This window comes from Camelus dromedarius, chromosome 22 (genome assembly GCF_036321535.1).
Source record: "Camelus dromedarius isolate mCamDro1 chromosome 22, mCamDro1.pat, whole genome shotgun sequence".
In the NCBI taxonomy this organism is placed as follows: domain Eukaryota; kingdom Metazoa; phylum Chordata; class Mammalia; order Artiodactyla; family Camelidae; genus Camelus; species Camelus dromedarius.
The window spans coordinates 22,961,757-22,989,484 of record NC_087457.1 but is presented as its reverse complement, the minus strand read 5'-3'; the positions used below and the strand labels follow the sequence as shown (position 1 = coordinate 22,989,484).

At 33.5% G+C, this 27,728-nt stretch overlaps 1 protein-coding gene across 18 annotated transcripts in view; it reads right to left on the bottom strand.

Annotated features, from left to right (window-relative positions):
- The window catches only part of PCM1 (pericentriolar material 1), a 79,540-nt gene that overhangs the window by 48,944 nt on the left and 2,868 nt on the right, over nucleotides 1–27,728 (bottom strand). For 8 of the 18 annotated variants that reach the window (XM_064477510.1, XM_064477506.1, XM_064477507.1 and 5 more), the window contains 13 exons: nucleotides 19,709–19,826; nucleotides 17,875–18,120; nucleotides 16,608–16,877; nucleotides 15,742–15,912; nucleotides 15,441–15,557; nucleotides 10,279–10,456; nucleotides 10,023–10,112; nucleotides 6,611–6,720; nucleotides 4,790–5,006; nucleotides 2,362–2,563; nucleotides 1,254–1,427; nucleotides 614–768; nucleotides 259–494 (listed from right to left, as the gene is read on the bottom strand). In XM_064477510.1, coding sequence (XP_064333580.1) covers nucleotides 259–494; nucleotides 614–768; nucleotides 1,254–1,427; nucleotides 2,362–2,563; nucleotides 4,790–5,006; nucleotides 6,611–6,720; nucleotides 10,023–10,112; nucleotides 10,279–10,456; nucleotides 15,441–15,557; nucleotides 15,742–15,912; nucleotides 16,608–16,877; nucleotides 17,875–18,120; nucleotides 19,709–19,804 — 2,262 coding nt within the window. In that variant the 5' untranslated portion in view covers nucleotides 19,805–19,826. The remainder of the gene's footprint in view (nucleotides 1–258; nucleotides 495–613; nucleotides 769–1,253; nucleotides 1,428–2,361; nucleotides 2,564–4,789; nucleotides 5,007–6,610; nucleotides 6,721–10,022; nucleotides 10,113–10,278; nucleotides 10,457–15,440; nucleotides 15,558–15,741; nucleotides 15,913–16,607; nucleotides 16,878–17,874; nucleotides 18,121–19,708; nucleotides 19,827–27,728) is intronic. The other 10 variants (XM_064477508.1, XM_064477512.1, XM_064477514.1 and 7 more) reach the window with 6 other exon arrangements.

Below are 27,728 nucleotides of genomic sequence, written 5' to 3'. Positions count from 1 at the left end.
AAGGAGTATCAGCCCTTATGTTGGCTGATCTGTTGTTAATTTCACAATGCACAGGACGTCTCCCACAGGGGGCCACCTCTCCAAATATAGAGAATATGAGGCAGCAGAGGAGTATCTTTCAGACCAAGGCACAGGTAAAATCCCTGAAGAAGAAATAAGTGATAGGAGATAGGCAATTTATCAGAGAATAAGTTTAGAGTAACGATGGTAAAGATGTTCAAAAAGCTCAACAGGAGTATAGATGCAAGCCATACTTACCTGTACCATAGCAACAAGATCTTGTAACTGTCTAAGTTTCTGTTTTGCAGCCATAAGTCTATTGATCTTCTGTTCAAATTCAGCATCTTCAGGAGTCTCATCCACCAGACTACTCCTATGACTGGATAATGAGGCTCCACTGGCAGCCTCATCTTCTGCTTCTTCCTCTTCTTCATCATCTTCACCTTGTGCCACATGAATCCCTTGTTTTCCTTCTCTATTATATCTACAATCTGCTGAAAACATAGATCAATGAAATCAGTAATGTTAATAAACTTACGAAGAGTACTAATGAAAGAAAATTCACTTCCCAAGAATAATACATAAAACTATCTCTGAATACAAGCAATCATACCTAAAGACGGAGCCACATTTAGAGCCCTTATGTTGGCTGATCTGTTGTTAATTTCACAATTAGAATTAACTGATCTACCATCTCTATTATTAGAAAGACACTGTGCATTAGAATTACTATTTACTTCATTCCAGTTGGCAGCTACTTGTGGATTTCTAAAAGAAAGAAAACAATCTGAAGTTATTTATGGTAAAAAATATACACAAATAATTAAAAAATCAAAGTTCTAGAACTGCTGATAAAATAATCCCAAACTATGAACATCATTGGCTATTCCCCATTTAAATTCGTTTTCTAAATAATTGGCTCTTGCTTTTCACCAACGTCTGATATTTTGATAAACATTTGAAAAATCAAGATTACATCTAAAAACAAAGTAGGAAAATGAAAAGTTAGATACTTCTTATGATTAACTTGTATTTGATCTAACAAACAGCAAATTTACTAAACTACTGTTCCAATATTTCCCCATTTTTCTTTACAGGACAAGTAAGATCATACTGAACAAAACAGCACACTTACAAGAGAAAAGCTTAAATAAATGGCAAATGGCAGGCACTCTACTGAGGTTTTTTGTTCCATATTAAAAGTATTATTAGGATGAACATGTTAGAAAAACAAACTTAAAAAAAGTTCTTACCTAATGTTAGTAACAGGTTCAGAATTTTCATGCTCAGAATCATATTCTGACTCTTCAGTTTCTTCATCTTTCGTGTTTTCATTTACAGCATCTGTCATCATATCTGATGTCTGTTCATAATAATGAACTAATTCTCTTAGTTCATTCAATCTCTTTCGAACTTCATTTAACTTCCTGATAAACAACAAAAATATATGCATAACATTAATACTCAGTTTAGCAAAATAAAGCATGCATTATTTTCAAATAGCAGCCAGCACAAACAAAATTTAAACCTAGTCAAACATCCAGGGGGTGTGACTATAAAGTAATGAAATCAATTTCAAGTACAACTTATGCAAAATCTCATCACTTTATTCTTATGCTGTTTTAGGAACAAAAGCATAAGAAATCCCATTTTAAGTGTTTACCTAAGCTGGTATTAAAGTTTACAGCCTAAAACTCAAATGTCAAAAATATCCCCACATTTCTTAATAAGTATCAACAATGTTAATTACTAAAAATTCCATTTAAACAGTACCTCAGGCAAATCAGGTACGCACGCATTATTGAGCATTTATAGAAGGTTCTTATATTGTCCACAATATATAGAGATCTATAAAGTATATAGTATGTTTACCAAAAATAATAATTAGGTTTGCTGAGTTTTTACTGAGTCCCAGGAACTATGCCAATGTTTTTTAATCCTTAAAACATCTCTGTGGACAAATATATTATTATCCCAGATGAAGAAACAGAGGCTCAGTGAGGGTGTTACTTGTCCACAGCCACAAAGGCTTGTGAGATATAATTTCAGGGCTTTCTGACCCTAGAGCCTGGGCTCTAAACCATTTGAGTATAAAAATCTTTTAACTGTAGTCCTTTTATTTGGAAAATAGGAATACATTAGTTCACAGAATTACCTGTATTACAATGTCACATTCCTCTTAAAACAACTCAAAGAAGGCACATATAACAGACACCTCTACCCCTGTATCACTTAAGAATGCTTATCATATTAAATAAATTCAAGTCTTCCAGAATTTTCAACAAAAGGCAAAACACCCCAAAATTTATCCCCATTATTCAATTCTAATCTATGTAAATAATGTTTGTAAAAATGTTTTACTGGAGTTTTTCAGTTGGATTTAGGTGGCCTTCATTTTCACTCTGATTCTGAGAAACTAGAGAAGTAGCAGGAAAAGGAACAGATGACGTGAGGCTATTGGATTCTCCATTGACAACTGGTGTTAAGCCTACAGGAGCAGAGGGAGCTGAGGTTGTACTTCTCTGATCCACGCTCCTTTGTGGAGAGGCTGAAGAAGGCACAACTACCAAAAAAAAAAAAAAAAAAAACCACTTACCATAAACAAACTAATATACATCAACAAACAATACATATTCATAGTTTACTTGAATACAGAAAGATTAAAAAGTAAGTCATTAATATCTTAAATTTTGCAGCTTTAAATTTTAGAAACTTTAGGATACAACATTTAGGCCACTTATTTATTAATCTGTCTCTCAACCGAGAGTTAAAACAGAAAGGAAAGACTAAGGAAAGAAAAGATCGAAACTGACAAGACTTATAATACTCTACCTTGAAAAGGTAAAAGAGTACTTCTCTGATAAACTTGGTTCTAAGTTAAGTCAAATAAGGCCACTGGTTATGATGTGCAGTGTACCATCTACAGATCTTTACAGGGCAGCCCTAACGGATTAGGTCCCTGGAGTGTTCCAAATGCACGATTCAGAGGAATTCTATCTGGTCTCCAAGATGGAATTTTTCTTGTTCCAAAAGATAAAGCAAAATTGTTAAAGTGACTGTGGTACATAATACCATAAAATAATAACCAGTAATAAAATTTTCTAATCAGGTGATGGCTAATCCTCTGTATCTCTTGAAATACATTTTAATTACTTTTCCAACCACACAGGTCAGACAACAGTATTTATGCCTTCAAGGGCAATGAATGAAGACTCAGAATCTTTACACTTCTCTCTTTCCTACCACTTTAAAACCATCATCCATTTATCTCTTAATTTGTTGCTCACATTACCAATTGCTACAGCTGGTTTCCAATAGTCTCTCTATTCCTTACCGTTTTATCTTTTGCTGCTGCTTTCACACTGTTTCCCAGGGGGAAAAAATGATTTTTTTAGTCATCAGAGTGCTACTTGCTTTATGTGTATAAAACTGAACACAAGACTTGTGAGTACAACTTCCAAATTTTAAGTTTCCTTTAGTTGTGTTTAGGAAAAATAAGCACTGGGATTAGATTATACTCTAGAGGAGGAGGAGAGTAGAAGTCAGGGAAAGGACAGGACTATGTCTCAGAGCAGAAATAGTATGGTTCTTTGGGGGTGGCAGAGAATGAAGAGATGAGTGAAGAACAAGAAACAGGGATCCAGAGATGATGTCTTCTGTAGTAAGACTGCAAATGGAATGCTGAAGAATAATGGCCAGTTAGTGCTGATCCTACTGACACAAATTTCCAGCACTACAGCTCCTATCATCATCTGTTTGGGTAAGAGGCAGGGACCAGGCTTGGGAAGGTATGAGGATCGTTAAGTGAGGACTAGTAACTGACGTAAATTTAACAAAGGCAATTAAAACATCTGCAGAGCAGGAAAAACAGATCCTACAGTACAGCTAAGATGACTATTGCCTTTCCTATATAACTAGGCAGCTGGCTCTCTGAACCCGAGTTTCTCATCTGCAGATTCAACCAGCAGCAGATACAAAATATTCAGGGAAAAAAAAAATTCCACAAAGTTCCCAAAAGTAAAACTTGAATTTGCGGCAGCTGACAACTATTTACACAGCATTTACATTGTATTTAAGTATGATAAGTGACCTAGAGATGACCTAAAGTATACGGGAGGATATGTGTAAGTTACAGGCAAACACTATGCCACTTTACAGAAGATACGAGAGCACCCTCAGATTTTGGTCTCTGTAGGACGTGTGGGGGTGGTGCTGGAACCAATCTCCATGAACAGAGGGATAGCTGTGTAACTAGTATAACCATAAGCGTTTTCTATTCCCACCTGAGATGACTATTTCTGTATTTTAAGAAATGATGTGTTTGGGACTTCCTATATTAAAAAAGTTTTTCATCTCTCACTTTTTTGTGTGTAAATATTTTAAAAATCTGTTTTAGTTTTTAAACCAAAATACCAATTTGGATTAGTTTTTCTTTAAGGGAAAAATTTAGATATACTAAAAAGTACAGTATTACTATGTCAAAGTACCTAATAGTTACCTTCTCGTATACTTTCCCCTTATTAAAATCCTACCAATTTTTCAAGGCCCAAATTTATTCTTTTCCTTTTCTGTATTTTACAGAACAGATCTACCATTTGGCTTTTATTATACATTGCCTTGCCACTTAAAAACTTTTCACTTCCAAGTCCCATTTTCCCGCCAAAAATTTTAATTTTCTGGACTAACTATGTGTTTATTCATTCACCAAATACTTACTAAATAATTTTTACATGCTGGCATAAATACTTATGTGTCCCCTACCTAATACTGCTGAGCCAGATTTACTTACATGACGAATTGTTCAGATGCTGATCTCGAAGTGTATGAAGTTCTCCAAGCAGTTTGTCCATTTTTTGTTTCTTTTCTTGTAACACTCTCATTTTGCTAAAAAGTTGGACTTTCTCATCAGGTAACTGTTCTGAAACAGATGGATTTCTGCTCCGAGAAACCTCCCTAGTTAATGAAAGACTTTCTGCCTGTCTTCTATTGTCTGGAACAGCTGGAGGCTTATTTGAAAAAAGAAGAATAAAGATTAAAGCAATTAAACATTGCATTCTTATTTTTAAAATACTTAAGTATTATTTATAAAAAGAGATAAATACTTGTCTAGGTGTGCTGGTGGGTAACTGTATGTCTTTACTACTCCCAAATTACATACCATTTCCTGATGTGCCACTGTAACATACACATATACAGAAATCTACGGTTTTATGGACACCCATAACTACACTGAATCACTGGACATTATTACTACCTGGATCTAAATTAAATGCTAGAAATGCCACATTTTATATAGAATAAACCTTCAAAAATCTCATTCTCTCCCTTGCCATCTTTTTAGAACCACCACCATCAATGTTAACTTCTTAACTTATCCGTTTTCCCTACCACTTCTTTCCCATTAAAAAAAATTTCTTTATGAAATACTTCAAAACTCCATTAAGGATTAGGGAATCACATAATGGATAACCACCACTGAGCTTAGTCAAATATTAACATTTTGCCACATCTGCAATTCTTTTTTTTAGGAAAAAACATATAGCATTACAGATGTGGCTATAGCTCTCTATGAACCCATCCCCAATCCCATTACTCCCTCAAGAGGGAACCACAATCTGGAATTAGACATCTACCATTCTCATACATGTTTTCATTTTGTAATGCCTATGTATGTATCCATAAAAAATATACACTCTTCATACATTTTAAAAGATAAGCTAAGTGGCATCCTTCTTAAACTTGCATTTTCATTCATTAGCTCTGGTTTATTTACTGCAACTGGTTATAGGGTTTCACTCCATGTGTATATCATAATTCATTAATCCATTTTCCTGTTCATGGACATTTAGGTTGTTTCTGGTTTGCTATTAACATAACGCTGCCATGAACATTCTTGTGCCTATCTCCCTATGAACATGTGACAGTTTCTCCAAGGTGGGCCACTGCAGGGCACTAGAAAAAATGTACTAGATATTGCTAAATAACTCTCCAAAGTAGCTGGATCCTTTTATTTTAACTTGGTCAGCAGACAGGAGGTAATGCATCTTCAATTATACTCATTTCCAGTGGAGAGGTATTAATTCACCCTTTCTTGCTCAAGGCCCACAGATGGAAATTTTGCATTTATATCATTATTTACAAAGATCATCAAATTATAACACTTACTAACTCTGAAATTAAACTTAAGAACTTTCTTAAAATTGTTACTAAAATTTTGCAGAAATATAGATTCACACAAACTTAACAACTATGACTGTTAACAATTTTTGAGATGAAATGAGAACGTGTCATCTAGGAGCATGCAAACAGGAAATTTCACTAATCAGACTACTTCATTCAAAGTGGATTTTTCCTCTAATTAAGTGTTTCCTAAAGTATAGTGCCCAGACTACCAGCACTGGAATCACATGGGGGGATGTCCACCCCAAATGGATAAATCATAATTTTGGAGGTGGGGGAACCCTACTGACCAAAAATCTACAATTTTTAACAATCATGCCAAGTGATACTTATGCTCAGTAAAGTTTAAGAAGCACTGTCTTAATTAATGTGATTTTTAAACCCAGTATACTAAAAAAAAAAAAAAAAAAAAAAAAAAAAATTAAGCTACCTGAGAATCACGAAGCTGATTATGAAAACGCTGAATTAAATCATTCAATTCTTCATTTAGCTCAGATGTGATACTAACTCCAGATAGGCTACCTGTAGTTTCTGTTACAACTGAAAAGGAAATTAACAACTATTCATTAAAGCAAATAATTAAAATCAACACTTTTTCAGTTTATGAGAAGCTAAAAATAAGTTTGGAGGAAAAAAAGGAACTTAAAAAAAAAAAAAAAAACCACCTACCATAACTTGAAACTAGCTAACCTTCAGATTTATCTGCCAACCAATCGTTTTATTAGAAGTTTCCATCTAATCTAAAAATAAAGGGACACCCACAAAACTCCAGTATGGTGGTTCATCTTTTTCTGTCCCAACATTCAAGGAGGGATACTACTACGTCCCGATTAAGAAAAGTGACTCAACAGAGTAGGGGTGCGGGCAGGTCTATCAGGTTAGGTTGGAGGAGTGTGGCAGGGAAAGTGGTTAGTAAGAAAAAGCACAGCTGATTCTGACAGCTCTCAAACCCACCTCCCCCAACAGAATCAGTGCTCTAGTACAGGGGCCGGCAAGTTTTCCTTAAAGATTCAGATGGTAAATATGCTAGGCCTTGTGGGAATACAGTTCTTGTCTCAACTACCCAACTCCTGCCATTGTAAGACAAAACCAACTATGTACCATATATAAACAAATGGACGTGGCTGTGTTTCACAAAACTTTATTTCAGGTATTGGGCCTAATCCATCTGGCCAGTTTGCTGACCCCTGCTGTAGAACAGATAATTTACTGAGGCAGCTACTTGTGATAGAAGTTATACTAAAAGACCATAGTTTTTATCTTCCTACGAAAGTATTCCTAAGGCAGTATTCTGATGACAATTCTGTAAGTTACTGCTCTCCTAGCCAACCAACCCATGCTTATTCTCTCCAGCTCCAGAAGAAACACTGGCTATAAATTTGCTTCTCTTTTAAAGGAAAATACTAGCTTTTTCAAGAAGTTAGAATTTCAGAGCTGGATAGAATCCCACATACCCAGTCCAAACTATGTGAAAAAAAGAAGTTACTGTCTAGATAACATACAAAATGCTAGTTAAATGATGAAAGGAACGCTTCCCCATGACAATTATTTTGCCTCTTATATACCAGATTAAATACTCTTAAACCTGTTTTTTAATCAATATTCTCCAACAAAACCTCATAAATACAAGACAAAATCTATTTTTAAATTACTAACCAAAGAATCTTTTTGAATTAGTATATAAAATAAATACAAATTTAAACTCCTGTTCATTCTACTCCTGGTCCCTAACTCATGATAGTACGTACACACGTACACACGTACACACACACACACACACACACACACACAAGATTACCTGCTTACTTAAAAATAAAGGTTTACAATGTGTTTTTTGCCTCTCCCCTCTCAATTTAACAGGATGTATTATTTTTATAGTATTAATTTTTGAAAACATAAGCATTATGTAAATTTTCTTTTTATGTATTTAATATGCTTTATCTAACCAATCTAATTGTGTTAAAATTGTTTCCAATATTCCCAACACTTCACTTTTGGAATTAGTATTGTAAATTCCAGCCTTGTACATAAATGAGTGTCCTCATCTCTGATTAGCGCCTTAAAAAGGATTCCTAGCTAAAGACTATGATTATCATACCTTAAAAAAACAGTATTATGGAATTAGGCTGCCAAGGACTAACCATGTAGACAGCCCCACTTTCATCAAACTTTAGGAATGGCAAACACATTTCACCTGGAGTACCAGCATCGATTATGTAGCAGCGGTAACCTGGTACTCCTTGATGGGAAGGATGGCAAGGCCACATCTGGGTCCAGCAGCAAAGAATGCTAAGATCAGTCAGTGTTTAGCCTCAATGAGGGGTGGAAGTATAGAAGCACATGTGCTTTGTGTCTGCCAACCCTGCCTTAGTCAGTTCTGGGGCTGAATATATATTCATTAATTTTGGCCACCATGAAATACAAAAAAAAATTTCCTGCTTTTGTTATGATGTGTAATTCCATAACTTTAAATGTGGTTGAATAGTTTTTCATATACTTAGTGTTCATCTGAATTTATTTTTCTGTGAATTGCTTTTCCATTATCCTTTGTCTATATTTTCAATTGTCTTGCTCATGTAGATTAAACGAAGAGTGCTTTATTTATAAGGATGATGAGATTTTTTTTCCTGCCATTTTCTAATTTATCATTTTCCTTTTAATTTGTTTATGATATTTTATGATGAAAAAACTGCTAAGTGGTCAAATAAATAAATGTTTCTCTTTGGAAAAAAATAAATAAAGGTTTATACTTAGAAATGGAAGACCCCTGACCTACAACTCAAGACATCTGATTCTACTAAAATTCCATAAAAGCCTAGGCAGGTCATGAACTCTGTGTTAGAGTTCATCCTCTATAAAATGAGAATTTTTTAAAAAGCTCTGGCAATTAACCTACAATTTTGTGATGATCAAATGAGATGATGTAAATGTCACTATTTGAAACAACGTATCATAGGAAAATCTCTGAAACCTAATACTCCAATCTGGAAAAATATTTAAAAGATTGGTCACTAACCAAACTAGTACTAGTCGTTGTTAAAATAGTTTGTTTTTTCCTAAAATAAATGTAAAAGCTAATGATACTTTGAATTTCACAAGAGAAAAATGGGGATAAAAATTTGTATAATTAGTATTATATACTACACAATATATTATATAAACTAAATCATTATTACAAAAGAGTAAGTTACTTGCAAGTCAAAGTTTCTTATGAAAATGCAAAATTAAATTACGTGTAACAGTGATCAGAGGGCTGAGCCAGTGCGCTAGGTGTGGACAGCATGATAAATTGAGTAACAACAGGGTAACCTCAGTTAAGAATCTAAAATGGAGAGCCCACAGGAGATAAACTATTATTAGACTGGGATGGCAGACTACTAGAAAATACACCTTAGTTTTATCGAGTTTTAATAAGTAATAATTTGTTTTCAACTTAATGAGAAATTAAACACATAGGTCTGAAGGTAATGAGACAAACTATAAAGTTAGACTCAGTACCAAAGAATTCAATATAATTTCCATCTAAGCAATACATGGTTGAGGGAAGGAAGAAGAAAGAAAAGAACATTCTGAGTTTGAGGAAGACTGGACAGCACACAAATACAGTTCAGGAACTAGTGTATATAACTGGATACCTCAATGGAGTAACAGAGCTATTACTCATGTCAGAAGCTAAATAAGTTTAAATTTATTCACTGTCTCACTTAAGGTTTAACCCTTCCTTGATACGCAAGCAAAATACAGCAATCCAAGTTGAATAAAGTATAAAAGATAGAAATAAAAGCAACAAAAGCCCTATCAGTCTGAGGTAGAAAAACAGAACTACAGCCTGTCCCTTTTACCTCTTAAGGGTACTCTCTGATGAAAAGGAGAGCGAGCTGGCTGTCTGCACGGCACAGAATGATGGCCAGGAGTTGTCCCTGCAACTTTTTCTGCATAACCAGAGAAAAGCACAGGAAAGGGTAAGGCTCACATGAAGGTTTCTAAACTAGACAACAATCAAAATCTGATTATATAATAACCAGCATCCACCCTGCAGTTTTATCATTATTTATCGAGCCTTGCTTATAGACACAACATTCCAAGATGGTGGCATACCAGAGTCATCCATCACAGCAATAGCTTGCTCTGCTTTATGCTGCAGAGCAAGAAGAGCAGCTTGTCGTCCCTGCAGAGCTCTCAGTTGCTCCTGCTGCTGCAACATCCTTTTTAACAAATCATGCTGTTTCTTCAAATTTTCTATCTCTTCCATAGGTTCCTGCTGAGGATCTCTGGCCTGAAAAGTAAGACCAACACCGCTTATATCTGGCTATTAAAAATCCATGTTCCTGTTTCAACTACCAATGGCAAAGAACATATACAGATAATAAATTAGTGTTAAATACACAACCCTAGATACAGACTTGAAGGAAAAAGAATAAGAATAATAAGATGACATAGCAATACCCTGCCATGTTAAGAATTAGGTAGTTAGGTAATTTCAAGGTAAAAGACCACAAGCAGAGGCTTAGCATGAAGAGAAATTAACAAAAGGAAAGTAAAGGAAAGGAATACAAAAAGGGAGACAGGAAGGCCGAGGGGGCAAACGGAGGTACACACACACACACAGGAATGAGGGATCCAAGCCTAACAGAAAAGGAAAAGCAGATCATACCAGGTTAATGCCCTAAACATGCCCCTGAAAAAGACCAGTCTAAAAAGTATTGTGTCCCATTCCTAGAAGTGATGTTAAAAACCGACAAAACAAAAACAAACCAACTATTTCTTAACCAAGGACAGAAATTTTAAAAGTACATTTTTATTTGATAATATGATGTGAAAGGCTTTAATTTTCACTTGTATCATGTAAGTATATAATAAGGCAAAAGAAACACTTTGTATCAAAGTTATCATCACTATTCTTTCTTTTAAAATATGCTCATTTAGCTGAGTTTGAGGACATAAATTACGGTGAAATTTCATTTTGCCTAAAGGAGGAGCAGATTAAATAGGTGCCACTTATAAGAAATTATAAAATTTCAAATGTTAATCTTAAAACTACTCAAATGTAACCCAACCAGAAAAAATAACTCAATTAATCAAAGAGACAAATGTAAATACAACTAGGAAACAAATTATAAATCAAATTATGAAACATATATCATAATGGAATTTTTCATCACTGATTTACCTTTTTAAAAATTTTGTATTTTAGAAGTTTAATCATTTTACCTAATATTTACATAAAATACTACTATTAACTTAGAAATATTTAAGTCAATTTAAAATTTGCATTGCTATCATATTTTTGTTGGTGTTACACAGATTTTAAATGGATGATCTCCCCTGGCCCTGACCAAAGATGACAAGGAAAATAAAGAAGTTCAATAATTTCTTTTGAAAGTAAAAATGCACTCACTGATCTACTTTCTCTATGTATATTTGATTCCAGGAGAAATAATGGAGAACACAGACGGCTTCAGAGAAATTCCTTTCTGGGTGATATTTCTTATCAATACTATGCCAAAACCCTTTCTCTTTACCTCCCCAAGTAGAACTCATCAGTTCTGTGAATGAGAAACTATGACTTGGCAATCATAAAAATAAATACACAGCTCAAAATGAAGCACTCAAAGAAAAGATCAAATAGGAAGCAGAAGACTACATACAGTTAGAATATCTGATGTACCTATCAGAGAATCCAGATGACTGCTCTATATATCCTGGACTGACTGAGTAGACTTCATGAACACAGAAGAAAAATAATGTATCTTGGTTAAGTTACTATTTATTGGAGATATTCCCATAAACTAAAGCCCTTTTCAAATCAACTATGATTTACTCAGTTCTCACCCATCCTATACAAGTGGAGTTACCTTCTTACCATTTACATTCATTCCTATGAAAATTCATCTTCCTAGTTCTGGCTCATTTCAAGACTGTTTACATCTTGAAAAAAATTTTTGAAGGGTGAGAGATAACTACCAATAGCTAGCTATCTCAGATTTGGTCCAAAATAATTAAATTACATCAAAGTCATTGGTAAAATGTAAAGCCAGACCCAAATAGTTATAGATCTTAATGGAATGACTCAGAGAAATCTCTTCAGGACCTCAACTTTTTCCCCTAGTCTTCTAACAGAATACCACATTTTAAAAGGATGTTAAGGAAGGAATGAAGGTGGGGTGGGGAGAAAAACAGATTCTGCGTAGCAGCGAAAGAACAGTCAGTCAGTGGGAATTAGGGTTTTTTCTAAGAAACTGAAATCATTTTATGAACAGAATACTGATAGAACTACCTTAGGATGGCCATAAGAATCAAAGATTAAAAAGAATCAAATTAGACTCCAAAAAGATGTCTTAGAGAAAATAATACTCATTTAAAAGGATATTATTCAAAGAAACTTAAAAACAGAAAGGTGGTTTTTAAAAAGTATAATGCTACAGGGAAAAAAGTAGAACTGGCAGGTATTACGCTGTGGTAATTAACAACTCTTAGGTTCTGTTTGTCACCATTCAGAAGACTTATGAGAGGAGTATTAAGTTCCAAAGGACATCTATTTTCCCCCATTCACTTTCTGTTCTTCAATGTTAACTAGTTTTAAAAATAATCAGCTACTTTGTTTACTCTTCTATTGAAATGGGACACCTTTTGCTTAACATTTTATAGCAAGATCACTATAGCTGATTTCAAACAGTATCTTCAAACCCTCCTGGGAGCCAAGGGGCCAAAAAACAAAACTCAAATACCTAGAGATTAAGTGTTGCCATTTTTAAACAACCACAGAAAATGTAAACTATGTGCCTAACAGAAAAGAATGCCTAATCCTAGGTAATAAGCTAGTAATAAAACATATGAAATTGATCTTATCTATATTCAATTATTGAAACAGTACTTTACTCTTGCCAAATGGATATAAGCACTTTTACAAATGTTACTTTTTTTAAAAACTGTTTTAAGTGGAACTACACAAGTAGCTGTCTTTAAACCTTTCCTGAGTGCCTTTAAGCATACTACAAGAACATTAAAAGGAAGAACACTTAGAGCAAACACCGGAGAAAAAAATAGCAAAAATATCAGCAAACAAGTCAACTGAATAATTAAATATCTTTCTTAAAAAAAAAAATGGAAGGGGCTTCCAATGGGAACAAAAATATACACCAAAAAATAATATAAAATACTTCATTCTTACAAAAACAGGAAAGCTAGTAGCTTGCTCTGTTTTCTCTTTTTTTTAACGAATGACCACAGGGGCTAAGACAAAACTTAACCATCTTAATCCATGAACACAAATATCAGAAACAAATGGCAACTAATGGTCAAGGTTTAAGAACGTGTTATATTTTGAGCTCTCAATAGCAAAAAAACAGGAAATGAATTAAGTTTTAAGTTTTTTGTTAATGTAAGTTAAAAATAGCTGTCACATATAATCCATGGAAAAGAGAGTTAAGAAGTAGAAAAGAAGAAAAACACTAAGGGACAGCATTTTATTAATGCAAATTACAGTAAAATTAACCAGGTTAATAACTCACATATTTGAAAGCAACAGCAACAACAGAAAAGCAAAGAAGGAAGAGGAAATACGAACAAAAGAGGTGCTCATTTAGAGACTTCCCAAGTTAACATGATGAAGTATACCTTTGAGGGAAATCCACGTTTTCGGCTATATTTCCTATCAGGCCTCAGTTCCCTGCAATTCTGAGGAGGTCTGTCACCTTTCCCTTTTGGACTTGTAGTAACGTCAATGTCTGAAACCTGTTCTTGTGAAGCTGAATTCCCTAGTTTGTCCTCAATGCACGGCCGAATTCTCAGACTAAAAGATGCCTCCTTTATTAAATAGTGTAGCATATTAATTTCTTAACACAAACTCCTGTTTAACATACAAGCCAGCCTTATAAATAAATACAAAAATTTACCCGCCCCATCTATCCACCCTCCCCCGAGTGACAATAAAACTTAAGACTTTTAAATTTCTGAAGACTAGACTATTGGCTTATTATAATTGAGTATCATATCCTCAGCAATTTCCAATCTATACAACAACTCCTGAAGCATATTTTAACATTTATTCTATGTTATTAACTTTCATGTCATGATTTTATATTATAAAAGAAATTCTCATCATGGTGAACACTATATATGCTAAGATATAAATTACAGTAATCAACTATACCATTTCCCATCCCTCCCCAACAGAATTCCTTTACCCACATGCCCCAACCCTTCCCTTTCTGCTGGAATGAAATGTGAGAAAGAAATTATTTCCAGCACCACTGTAAATAGAAAAACAATTTCCCCACAGTAGAATCCATTCTTCAACAACCGTTTGGATCAAGCCCTCTGAGCATCTCCTGGTAAAAATAATGGAGAGAGAAAAAAATTCAAATTTCCTCTTCAAATCAGGAAGGGCAGGGAAGAGAAAGGAGGCATATAAGAAAACTACGCAGGTCAATACCAAAAGGAAACAAACCCTCAAATTCCTCATGCTGAATGGTATTTTGGAACAAAAGATATACATGGTTATCCTTTCACAAGAAAGGCATTACTGGTAACAGTTTTTTAAGTTTACTAATCCATGGTTATAGATGCACCTGTTTAAAGTGCTTTAAAGCATACTAGTTTCATACTAACTTCTAATAACTAAGTTTATTTAACAAATCTTTCCTCAGAGTTCTGTAAATTCCTGATTACTTTTCCAAAATACAGTATTTTGATGCATTTCATTTTGCAGTCAGAAGTTACAGGATTTTTCTCACTGGAATAATAAATCAGTGTAAATGCTACCCTGTCCCATTTTCGTCTCCATTTATCAGTCTTCTGGTTTTGCTTTAGTTCTAGGCTAGCTTGAGAAATGAAAATCCTAACAGCCTTAAAATGAGTCCTCAATGGCAAAGGAACTTGGAGACCTTTCCAAGGAAGACATGCTAAGCAATGACACTCTGCACTTGTAGCTCTTATATCCATGATGAATTTAACTGTCCCATTGGTTCTTAAAATAAGTAAAGCTGTGCTTAACGAAATATACTAGAAAAACCAGGTTCCCGCAAGCTGAAAATCAAAAATTATTAGATGTACTCAGCCATAAAACTATTTTTAATGTTAATAAATAAAACTTTTAAACTTCCATGTTTAAAAATAATATACACAGCATTAACAATTTGAGGGTTTCTTCCCTGAAATAAACTTTTCATTAAAGAATGCCTATAAAATATCATCTTGAAAAACGGGGGAAAAGTTTAAATCTTCATTTCCAGCACTTTAATTACCAAAAAGCTGCTTACCGTGGTATCTGAAGCCTCAGACTGCACATCTATGTTTAGCGATGTGCTCTCAGCTACAGAACCAGATCCCACAGCTGAATCTACAGTCCGAACATCCTCCTCCTCATTTTCTCTAGCCTGAAATATTTTAGTGGTATAAATCATACAACTATTAAAAAGGGCAATAAAATGTTATAATGGATGGCACGATCTTTGAAAATATATTAACTCCTCTGGGGTGGCATCAGAATATCATCAGTATATGTACACTGATGTACTACAAAAATAACTCAATACATTATTTAAAAAATCTGAAACTTACAAGGATTTTTTGGAGAAATTTCATATATGACTTTTCTTGTTCCTTAAGGTGATCTATTAGATGTGTAAGGCGCTCAACATTAGCAGATCTCTCATTTTTCTCTACAAGATCTTCCCGCATGGAACTAGCTTTAGTAATATAGTCACGAATCTGAACAAGCCTGCTTACAATCTGCAGGGGAAATATTTGGGAGGGGGAAAAAGCATGAAAATAAATAAAACTGAGTATAATTTATTGAACAGCAACAATTTTACACATTTTAAATTTTTAAATTTCAAATATAACCAAAAATACTTCTAGGCTTATTGTGTGAATTCATACATGCAAATATCTGATTCAAATTTAGAATTTAATCAAAATATAACAGGCAATAATAACTCCAACTACAATTAATTTAGAAATTTCAAAGTTATTTTTAATTTACATTACTTGAAAAACTTTATAAAACTGCATACCAAACCGTTTATATAAATTTTTCTGATGTTTATATATTTCTTTATAAATTAAAAGAACTACACTTTTGAAAGTTCTTTTTAAAAGAATTGTTTCACCATTTAAAAAAATTCCCATAACTATCTATTAATCACATTGCTCCCAATTCCTCTGTACTAAAATTTACCAATATAGCATTTGGCAAATAAAAAGAAATCTTAATTTGCCTGAATATGCCACTTCTACAATCATTTAGGGTAAGAAGAAATTTATATTTTGAATAAAACTGATTAATAAGGAAGGTCAGAGAAGTACTTTAATTCTACCTAACTAAAATTTCTAGGTGCATAACCCAGTATAATTTTTTTTTTAAACTTAATGTTTCTACTCTGAGGTTTATGAAAACAAAGAGCAAAAGAAAGAAATTTTACCACCTGGCTGCTCTCCATTGTAGGTTCTCCTCTCCCATCTTCTTCAGAGACTTGACAGTTTTGCAAAAGGTCATTACTCAAAGCAGAAGCAAACAACTCTTTACACTGTGCTGATCCTACCATTTCTCTCTTTTGAGGACTGGGAGCAGCATCTTTGCCTTTGTTAGTATTAATCTGCATAGGCAAAAAGTTGAAGGGCTTTCGGTTTTCACTAAGCTGACGTTTGTTGTTAGCAGCTGTTGCTCTACCTTGAGAATCACTTCCAATACTTCTCTATATATGAAAAAGAAAAAAAACCCACAAACATTAATCTTCCAAAATTAAAAAAACTCTGATGTTCTTAAGCCAGTTTCACCATCAGATATCAATTCAGGAGGTATATATAAACAGCTTTGTTCTAAGACTCAAAGAGCTTCAAACATTCAAAATTCTTTTAGTAAAATATCAAAATTTGATTAACATGTCCTATTCCTCATTTTGTCAGAGACAATTCAACTGATGAATAGGAGTAAGATTAGTGTAAATGAAGTGGCAGGATTATGAGCCATATTATAACTCATACTGCTAGTCATACTTGATTACAGAATCTAACACAGGCTTTGGATCCAATGCATCAATGTTAATATGACCATCAACATAAAGATGTGTCAGTACGAAGCACTGTCTGATAAAGTACTCAGCTCAGTGTCTGACATACAGTTAAGTGTTCAATAACTAGTATATAGGTTAACTAAATGATACATGATCATCACCATCATATCAGACTTGAATCTACCTTTATGCATATTTGGAAACCTTATCTCTACCAAGTACAGATGTGACAGTAAAATATTATCAGGTCATTATCATTTCTACTTGCTTTCAGTTCTAACTTTAAGTGATTATAAATACAAACAATAGTTTTATTCTAAACTTGAGGTAACAGCACATTCCACACTTAGCCAATGATAAATATTCTAAACTGGACCTTCCCTTTTGCTTAACAGCAATTTTACTCAATTACTAGCATGCGAAATTAAGTTTCAAAATGAAATCATTTAAGTTAGTCATATAATGTAATAATAAAGTCCCTAAAGACATATCCTTAGCAAATTTAGAAATAAAGACTTTGCTGCCCTCCAAAGAACACAGCACCATTACCATGATTAAAATTCTTTCCAAGTGCACAGAAACTAAGAAAAAGGAAATAGCTCAATTTTGATTAAGACAAATTATTTAATTATAAACATTTCTCATAGTCATAACTCAATTTTTAAAATAATTTACCAACCTGATCTAAATCACTGAAGTTTATCCGCTGTTTCAGTTTCTCTAATTCCGCCTGCTCGGGGACAGACATCTGAGTCATGTATCTGCTGTGTGGAAACGTATGTGGAGTCTTTGTTCTTCGCCTTCCCATTCCCGGTGATGATTCCGGAGAAATATCATTAGTTACTCTTTTATCACTTTCTACACCAAACTTCTTTTTATTCTTTTCTGATGATCTATTTGCCTTCTTCTGCTGGCCACCCCAATCCTTTAAAAAAGTAAAGGGAACAGTTAACCTGGCCTCTACCAAATCAGGAAAATAATTTGGTATGCTTAAAAATTTTTGTCAGTCTTAAAAATGACAAAACATTTTTCACACTGATGCATAGTCTCAGAGACAATTATTTACCTGTTCTAACCCATTTTCCCTCCACTACATCTAGCATAAATTTCCAAATACATTACTTTCCTATCATACATCATTAACAAATACAAGTACCTAAATTCTAATCCTAGCATCAGTTTGAATATTTTCAAAAGCATTTTAAAAAATGGTCCCTTACTGTTTATAAATTGAACAGTGAAATTAATTACAGATACCTTTGCTGGCCTCCTGTAAAGTCAGTATGTATAGACAGATCTGGAACCACGCTAGGATCTAAAACAATTACTGTTATCTGAAGAAATGCTCCACTGTGTGACCCCAGGCAATTTATTTAACTTCCCCAAAATCTCAGTTTCCTAATCTCCAAAATAGTGCCATCTTTAAAACATGAGAAAAAATAACATATATAGAACATTTAGCACATGTAGTAAGCAATAAATGTAACTATTATTATCAGTAACCATGTACTACATAAGATCTGATATGAAATAACAAAAAAATGCTTAATTTTATTTCTTTTTTCTTTTAGGTTTTTTTCTCCCCCCTGGTGGGGGAAGTAGTTAGATTTATTTATTCTTAGAGGAGGTCCTGGGTATTAAGCCTAGGACTTCATGAATGCTAAGCATGCACTCTACCACTTGAGTTATACCCTCCCCTTTTTAATGTTTTAAAAAGAAATAATTTTGTTTACTTAGTTATACCCACATAACCTAATACATTCAACAAAAAGGTCGATAAATTCCCACCTTATCCATACTGGGACAATCTTTTAGTTTTACTATAGTAAAACCTTTTGGGATATTTTCCTTATTTATAACAAAACTCCCTTCTCTATAAACTGTCCCTCCACCCCAGTCCTTGTGTGGGTGTTCCTGCCAAAGCCCCATATTCTACTTTCCCACCCAATCCTGGCCATAGCTGACTGGAAAAGAGATACGTATCTCATCCAAACTGTGATAATCAAACTTTAAAATTTCAAATTGGAACTATGAGATAACTAGTCAGTACATGATTGCAGCTATAACTGAAGACATTAGAATTAAGGGGTGACCTGTCATAGTACGCCATGTGGACCAGAGAAGAGAGAACACTGGTCTGTGAAAAGAAAGTTGTGTGAAGCAGAGGCACTCAGAAGCAAAGTGAAAAAGTAACTCTTGACAACTTTCTGGTTTCTTTTTCTAACCTCTCTGTAAAACCCAGCTACATTCCTTTAACTTGTTTTCAGTAAAACATTTCTATATCCTTATTATTATAAATCTTCTTTTTGGCTTAAGGTAACTCAAGTTGATATGTTACCTGCAAACAAAAATTTCTCCAACTAATATAATAAACAGCCCAGGGCCACTGAATTTCTTGCCCAGCAAAAAAACTTAACAACGGGTTTCAATGAGTTCCACTTGGCTAAATCAGAGAAAAGTTGCATTTTAACATTAGTAGTTAACAACACACAATCAATAATAAGACATCTTACCATATTGTTGAGTCGGTCATCAACACTCTCATTGCTCCAGCTTGGTAAATCCTGGTCATTCATGCCTTCTTCAAAAGGACCTCCTCCTGTGGCCATACTGGCTTTTATAATTAATTTTCTGCAAAACAAATAAAAATTAACCTTCTTAACACATAAAAACAAACTCTTAATATTTAAATCATTCCATGAAGCTTAGTAATATAAAGGAATCTCAGAAAAGTTGAGTTTATGAAATAAAAAGAGGCACTGTCAACCACAAATCAGACAAAATGATTTAGCTGCCACTGGCATAGTAAGATTAACATGTATTAAGTAAGTAGATGGAGTGATGGGGAAGGAAAAACTGTGTGTGCTGATCTGCATGCTTAAAGGTTATTCAATTCAACTTATTCAACACAGTCCTAAAACATACAGTAATAATGAAGGGAAAAAGGGAAAAGTTTTATTAATAGCCAGAACCAAAACTGCTCTTCAAAAAGAAACTAAAACCCCCAAACTAGGCATTTGTTTTATGTCAAAGATTCAGAGAGGGTAGAACTGCTCTGCATGCAACATGGAAAAGTTTGGTTTTAATGGGAAGGAAGCTAATGGTAAGCAAGATGAAAAGAAAGCAGCAACAAACAGGACAGGCTGGTGAATGGCCAGTAAAAGTCATGAATACAGTGACTGAAACCTTTTTAAGAAGTGATGCCTACCACCCTATTTTAAATTATACTGCTGCTACTTCACAGTTTTCCCTAAGTCTTGATACAGTTTACTAAAAAAAGTGGGGATTTTTTGAAAATCAAGGAAAGAACTAAATTTCACACCTGGGTCAAAGAGCTGAGAAATGGAAGAAGCAATGGTGTAAGCAAAGGTTCAGAAGCAGAGATAATCAGGAGAAAGTAAGATTTTTATATGACCTTCTGGAGGACTTTGGATTTCCACTAGGTTTGGAACTGTGCAGGTTAGAAGGGGACTAGGTGAAAGAGGAGATGCTGAGATAACTTCATCTACAATTCAGGGGGCAGGGAAAGCCATTAGCAGTCAAGATTATAATAAGTTTCTCATTTTACAAACGGTAATATTCAAAGGAGTTAATTAGATAATTTTGCCAAGGTCATTCAGCTAAAAATGTCAAAACAGAATACAAATCCAAGTTCCTCTGACTGTAAGATCCTAACTTCTCCCTTTCACTAGAGTATAATATTAGAAGGACTATCATCACCCATTACAAGTAGGATTTATCCCATGGATATTTTAACACTAGGATATATAGCAGAATAAAATATTACATTAAACAGAGTATATAATAGGTTAAGTTTTATCATCTCAAAATAACAAGTGATATAAAATTCAACAATTAATTTGAAAAAAATCATAAAAAGTACAAATACATTGGCACTTCCTTACAGTTTTATGTATTTTTATACTACTTTTTCAGTATTACTTTAAAAAATTTTTATTACTGAGGTATAGTTGATGTACAATATTATATAATTTTCAAATACAGAACGTAGTAATTAATAATTTTTGAAAATTATACTCAGTAAGCGTATATTACTTTAATAATTTTCTGAAGAGTTAAAAAGTGTATTTTAAACCAATAGCCAAAAATCTCAAAATAAGACATCTCCATTAAAAGAGCAAAACAAGCCACCACATATATTTAGCAGTTTTGAAATTGTTTCTACAAAAAATATGAAACAGAAATAGAAATATTGAAAAGAGAAAAGGTGGTATTCTTAAAGAATATGAATTCAAAAACCTAGAGAACTTCAAAATATCACTAATAACCAGATAGAAAATACACTGGGTGCAAAGGACATCACTTATAATAGTGACAAAAAAATCTAGGAATAATGTAATTTTGCTCTATGTGAAGAAGCACTATTAAACTTTATAAAACAATGTAAGAAAAAATTTAAGTAAGTAGAAAAAACAATCTTCCTTGATGAGAAGACTAAATATTATAAACATCATTTTTTCTAAATGTACAGACAATGAAATACCAAGAAAAATCCTACTGGGATTCTTCTTGGAATCAGACAGAATGATTCTAAAAACCATCTTAAAGAAAAAACAAGTCAGAGAAAAAAACTATCTGAAAAATAAAATAAGAGTAGCAATAGAGGTCAGGAGGGTAGAAAACTAGTCCCAAGATATTCAACCACATTGGGTACCTATATGGTTAAATTAGCACCAGCCCAAAAAGAAAATCCTCAAATACACCCAATTAAAAAAATTTAATGACAAAAATTAATTATAATTAACATCTATCTTGTTCACTATATGGCCAAGCACCATGCTAAGTATATTACGTGCATTATATCATATAATCCTCACAACGATTCTATGACGTAGGATTATTCAGTTGATGGGACAATTTGCTAACAATTTTGAAAAAGATTTCTTTAGAGCTTTAACAGCCTTTCTAAACTAGGATTCTTCATCTCAAACACAGAAAAATACTTTGAGTGACCATTTTCTCATTTCTCCCAAGGATGGTACATACCCAGTACCATTCCAGACACACAGAAGAGGAATTAATTCACAGTAAGCAACAGATGCCTTAGAGTACTAGACCTTAATTCTCTCTCAGCTGTAAAAGGCTTCCTTATACCATAACACCAAGATAGTAAGTAGATTAAAAATAGATAAATAAGACTAAAAAATCAAATAACACACAAACAAGAAAAAAGAATGAACTTTAAAAAGAGATCTTACTAATTTGGAATGCAGAAATAGAAAGGAAAACATTCAATTTTAGTCACCTAAAAGCAAATCCTAAGTAAGCTGAGAACAGTATGTGACAAATTGGGAAAAAAATCTGAAAGATGTATGAAGTATACAGTTAATATCTCTGCTATATACAAAAATGCTTGCATGAAAGCAACTGTTGGTGACAGGGGTAAGAGTGTAATGATTTTTGCTCTTTTCTCTGTCTTACATATTTTAAGCAATATTTTACATTATTTCTTACACTAGAAATATATTTAAGAACTTTACAAAATAATTGATACCCATGGAGAGGTATGTCCAGTGATTCATTTAAATGAAACATTTTACAACTACCTTTTTCTAGGTGTGCTAATATAATTTGTAATATTAAAGAACAGGAGATCAAAAAATACATAAGCAATAGAGGTGATACCACATTTAACATTACTAAAAGCAAAATTATCTTAAAACGTAAATTACAATGGAAAATTAAGGTATTTTAAGTAAAAATTCTTACATACCAATTTTTTTCATAGAGCATGTTACATTTTCTATCAGTAGAGTAATAAAGTAAATTTAGTTTAAGATAAATACAGTAAGAGTATATTCAGAGAAATGTTTTATATTGTAATTTTTATTATGATAAATTTCCCTAAAATGAAGACCTCTTCTCAAGGATCTATTCATAGGCCAGTGACTTTGAACACTATTAAAATAAGTTCCTAAAACAACTTAAAAGGGTACGTTAAAATTAGTTTGGGAAAAATACATCAAATTTTTAAAAAATCTTTTTTAAAAGACCACTTACTAAATAAAGTCCATTAGTTTATAAAGTAAACAATTTTGTCTACTTTTTTATTGTGATTGATGAGAAAGAATATTTAATAACTTAGTAATAATGAAACCAAATGGTTTAAAATGCACACTCCTATAGAAGTAAAATTATCAGTGTGAAGCTAAGGAAATAACTGCATGTGGATCAAGTCTCAATCAATTAACATTCAGCTGATCTAAGGGAGATAAACGACCCTATAAAAGGTAGAAAATAAAGGCAAGTCATTTCTTTCTTTTTTATGCCAACCTCTACAGCTCTCACTCTACCTTCTAAATTTTATTCTATAAATACACTAATATAAATTATTATTTATACAGTTCATTATTAATTATTTGTATACAAGTTTCAATAATCAAAATACCAGATATGTACGCGAACCAGTGCAACATGATTTCTATGGCAGAATCAACAGGGCTTGGTGGCCACCATGATGTGGGGGATAAGGCAGTGAGGAAGAAGCTAAAGAGTAAGTCCTAGGTTTCTAGGGAACAACAGGGTATATGATGATACATTCAAATTTGAAAAGAAACAAGTTTCCATTGTTGAGAAAAGATAATGAGTTCAGTTTTAGAAATGTTGAGTTTGAGATGCCTGTTGAACACCCAATTAAATTTGTCCAATGGGCAAGTATCGATCTCTCAGAAGTGAAATCTAGGCTGGAAAGTGATTTGTGACTCATCCACTCATAAAAGCACTTGAAGTGAACAGTAAGCTCAGTGAGAAGATGAAGAGTAAGAGAGAAAGACTGAACCTTGAAGGACACTAATATTTAAGAGAGGAAAGGAATACTGAGAAGGTACAGAAAGACAGGAGGGAAACCAAGAGAATGTGCTAAAAAGTGGGAGAACTATATAAAGAAGGCAGGTCTGATAAGAATGCCAGAAGTTACTTTGTCATATAAGAAAAGTACTGAGGGAAGAGGGTATATAGCTCAGTAGTAGAGTTAGTGCTTAGCATGCACAAGGTCCTGGGTGCAATCTATTAAACATTTTTTAAATAAATAAATAAATCTAATCACACACCCCCCCCAGCAACAAAAAATTTTTTAATTAAAAAATGAAAAAAAAAAATACTGAGAAGTGTCCACCTGGATTTAGCAACAAGGAGTTTACTGACAACCTTGGTAAGAGTTAATTCCATAACTGAAATGCATTTATTGACAGGAAGGGGAAAAAAATAAAGGAAGTCATTAGGTGATTTTTTTCACCAAAGAATCAGTCTGTGAAAGGAAGCAGGCAGAAATGGTCGAGAAGAAAGTTTCATTAAAAGGGAGGTATCTTGAGCACATTTAAAATTTGTCGGGATAGAGCTCACAAAGGGAGATACTGAAGATGGAAGAAAGATAAATAGCGTGTGGTCTCTGAAAAAGTGGGAGTGGCTAGGATCCAATGAGTAAGAAAAATGGTTTTTACACATGCAGAGGAATACTTCTTTCATGGAAACAAAAGAAAGGATGGACTTGGATACAGGCTGGTTATCAGACGTGGTGGTAGCAGGAAGTTGAGGGAGTTTGTAAGTGAAGTAGAAAAAAGGACTGTCACTAAATGTGCAAGGATAAAATGACAGTGTCTCAGAGGCTGGGGAAGAGTGAAAGAGAATGACTGTGGGCAGCACTAAGAATTCAGGTGAGAGCAAAGAACATTCACTGACAATCACTAACACACAACTAATCTGCACTGTGCATTTTTTCCCCACCAATGCTCATCAGCTTCGGTATAAACACTCCATTGAATCCATCCAAGGTTGGAATTTTGCCAAGCAGGCTTAATGGAAGACAATGAGATGGAAAAGTTAAAGCCATTGGAAAACAATTAGTGCAAGTGATGGATGATAGTATGTGAAGCTGAATGGGGATAAAAGTAAAATTCTTCTACTTTAAACAAGCACTTCTAGCCATCCTATGACCTACTAAACTAAGTTGAAATTATTATTTATATATTTCATTTTTCCATTTTTGACAGCCTTATTTGGCTCCCTTATCTCACAAAGATATGAACTACAAAAATACCACAGCAATTTATAAGGTATTTTCAGTGACTGATCTTTCTGAAGAAAACCCTCTTGTAGGATCCTTACTATAAAGTAATATGATATATACCTAAGGAGACTATCACAGTATTAATTTTCATGAAAATACCTATGACTGACTCTTTAAAATAAGAATACAAAGTAAAGAATAAATTAATCTAAAGAAGAAAAGACCATTCTTCCTAGAACCTTTAGAATTCAAATATTATTTCTCAAATGGTATTATATCACTCATAACCATCCCTGGAAATACCTTACTTCTCAACTGACAGCTGTAAATGAAGGTTTTAGACATAGTTGTCCAAATAAAATAATGTAGAAAGTACAGGTTTTTTTCCTAAAGATTTACTTAAGAGTCACAAAATAACCAAAGTTGTTATTTTATGTTATCTGCACAAGTTTTAAAAGGTTAAATTATTTGGAATATTTCTTTTACTAATTATATAAAGGAAATATCCAGTATACTGTTTTGAAAAGTCTTAATAGAGTGCACAACTGTGCTAAGCACTTGTAATGGAAACTGAGAAGAAAAGGCCTAAGTATTTGGCATTATGTATTGTTTAGTTTCATTTAAGCAATTTCTCAGTTTCTTCTCTGTACCTAAAAATACAGGATCTTTCTATAGCTCTTTCAAGACTTTCTAAAAATTTTAGTGATTTTCTAGAATACAAGATATCTCTCATTAATTACACTCGTCAAATTAAAAAAAAAATTCTGAAGGTATTGATGTAGAGGGATAAATAAATTGCAACAACAGATTGTAATATAATAGTCAAACTGAATCAACAAAATTTTGATTCCATCTCACTACGAAGCAAGTATTGCACTGGGTCTATTATAGTTATTCAGGATAGAACATTTCTCCACCAAGAAATTTTAATATATCCTTGCTTGGTACATAAGCAAGTGAGAACCCTGAGGTCAATTAAATTCTGCTTGCTAAAACCTCTCCCTCCCTACAATTTATATTCAAAATCTGTAACTTCCTTTTCATTGATTACATATTCCTCCCTAGACAAATCTGCAGGTCCTGCTATGACCAATCCCAACCTTCACTGCCAAGCCATTCCATACTCACTAATGTTAACAGTTCTTCCCGTGATACCCTCTTACCAGACCATCACAAATAACTCCCTATACATCCTTCATCTGTCCCCTAACACTCCTACTTCTTTGGTTTCAGTAAAACCCCAGATTGTTCTAAAAGCACTATTTCCTTAGAAATCCCTTCTGAAAAGAGATGCTACTCTTTCTAGTCTCTCAAATTCAAACGGAAATAATACCATTTGCAGACCATTCTTACTTAACAATACTTAATCTTCCTCTTATAAACAAATTAGCCATTAAAAATATCACTCTCCCTATCTTGGGTACCATTTCCTACTGCCAGCCCAAGACAATCTTGCACTTTTCTTGGTAACAACTGACTCGTGGTTTTACTCTCCACCTCATTCTCTGCTTTCATTATTTGAACATTTATAAGGATTTTTCTAAGACCCTGGACTCAGTTCCAACATCCAGTTCATCTTCTCCATTCCAATACTGTTTTCCTCTGAACAGGTAATTTGTTTAAGATGCTAAATTTCTAAAACCCCTCCTTCTGAACTTAATTCCTTGCATTCTACTTCCCTGACTTGATCATTCCTGCTAAATCTACTGCTGGCCCTGCTGAATACGTGCAGTCCCTCAACCATTTCTCTTTCTAGGAATCCATTAATCTCTCACTTCCTTACTAAACGCCAAACACAAACCCAAGTAAGCCATTCCAAAAATGCCCTGCTAGCATCCTTCATTTTCTCACCCATTTGCCCATTTTATTGACTCAATTCTGGATATACTCCACTACCTATTCTTTCTGCTTCTACTCTCAAACTGTAAAAGTCAAAGTTATAAAATGGCACTGACTGAGTCAACTATTAAGGTATACTACATTATACTATACATTCACAGTTTCAAAATGTTAAGTTTACTCCATGGGTAAGGAACCCTATCTGTTTTGCTTACTGCATATCTCTAGTACTTTTTAGCCATTAAGTAAGCAATCAAATCTGTAAGATGAATGTGCTGCTATGTACTCCTTATTGGCATCTTAATAAATTCCCTAGTGTGATTATTTCAATCCTTTTCCATTCTTTCCAAGTCTCAGATATACATGCCTCCTTTACAAACAAACGGCCAACTCCCACATTGAGAGAACCAAGGTCTTCCAAAGTCAGTTTAACTCAATTGGCCTATATTTTTATTCCATTTTACCCATCCTCCCTAGTGTGTTAAAAGGAAAATTATTTTATAACTGATTTTGTAACTTTTTAATTTACTAAATGCCTATTATATATTCCAGTGTTAAGAACTCTAATACTCCAATTCATTTTTGACATTTTCCCTGAGTTTCATTTTTCTTAACTTATTCTGTTACAGTCTTTCAATTGAAAAAAATACTGAAAATTATAATTAAGA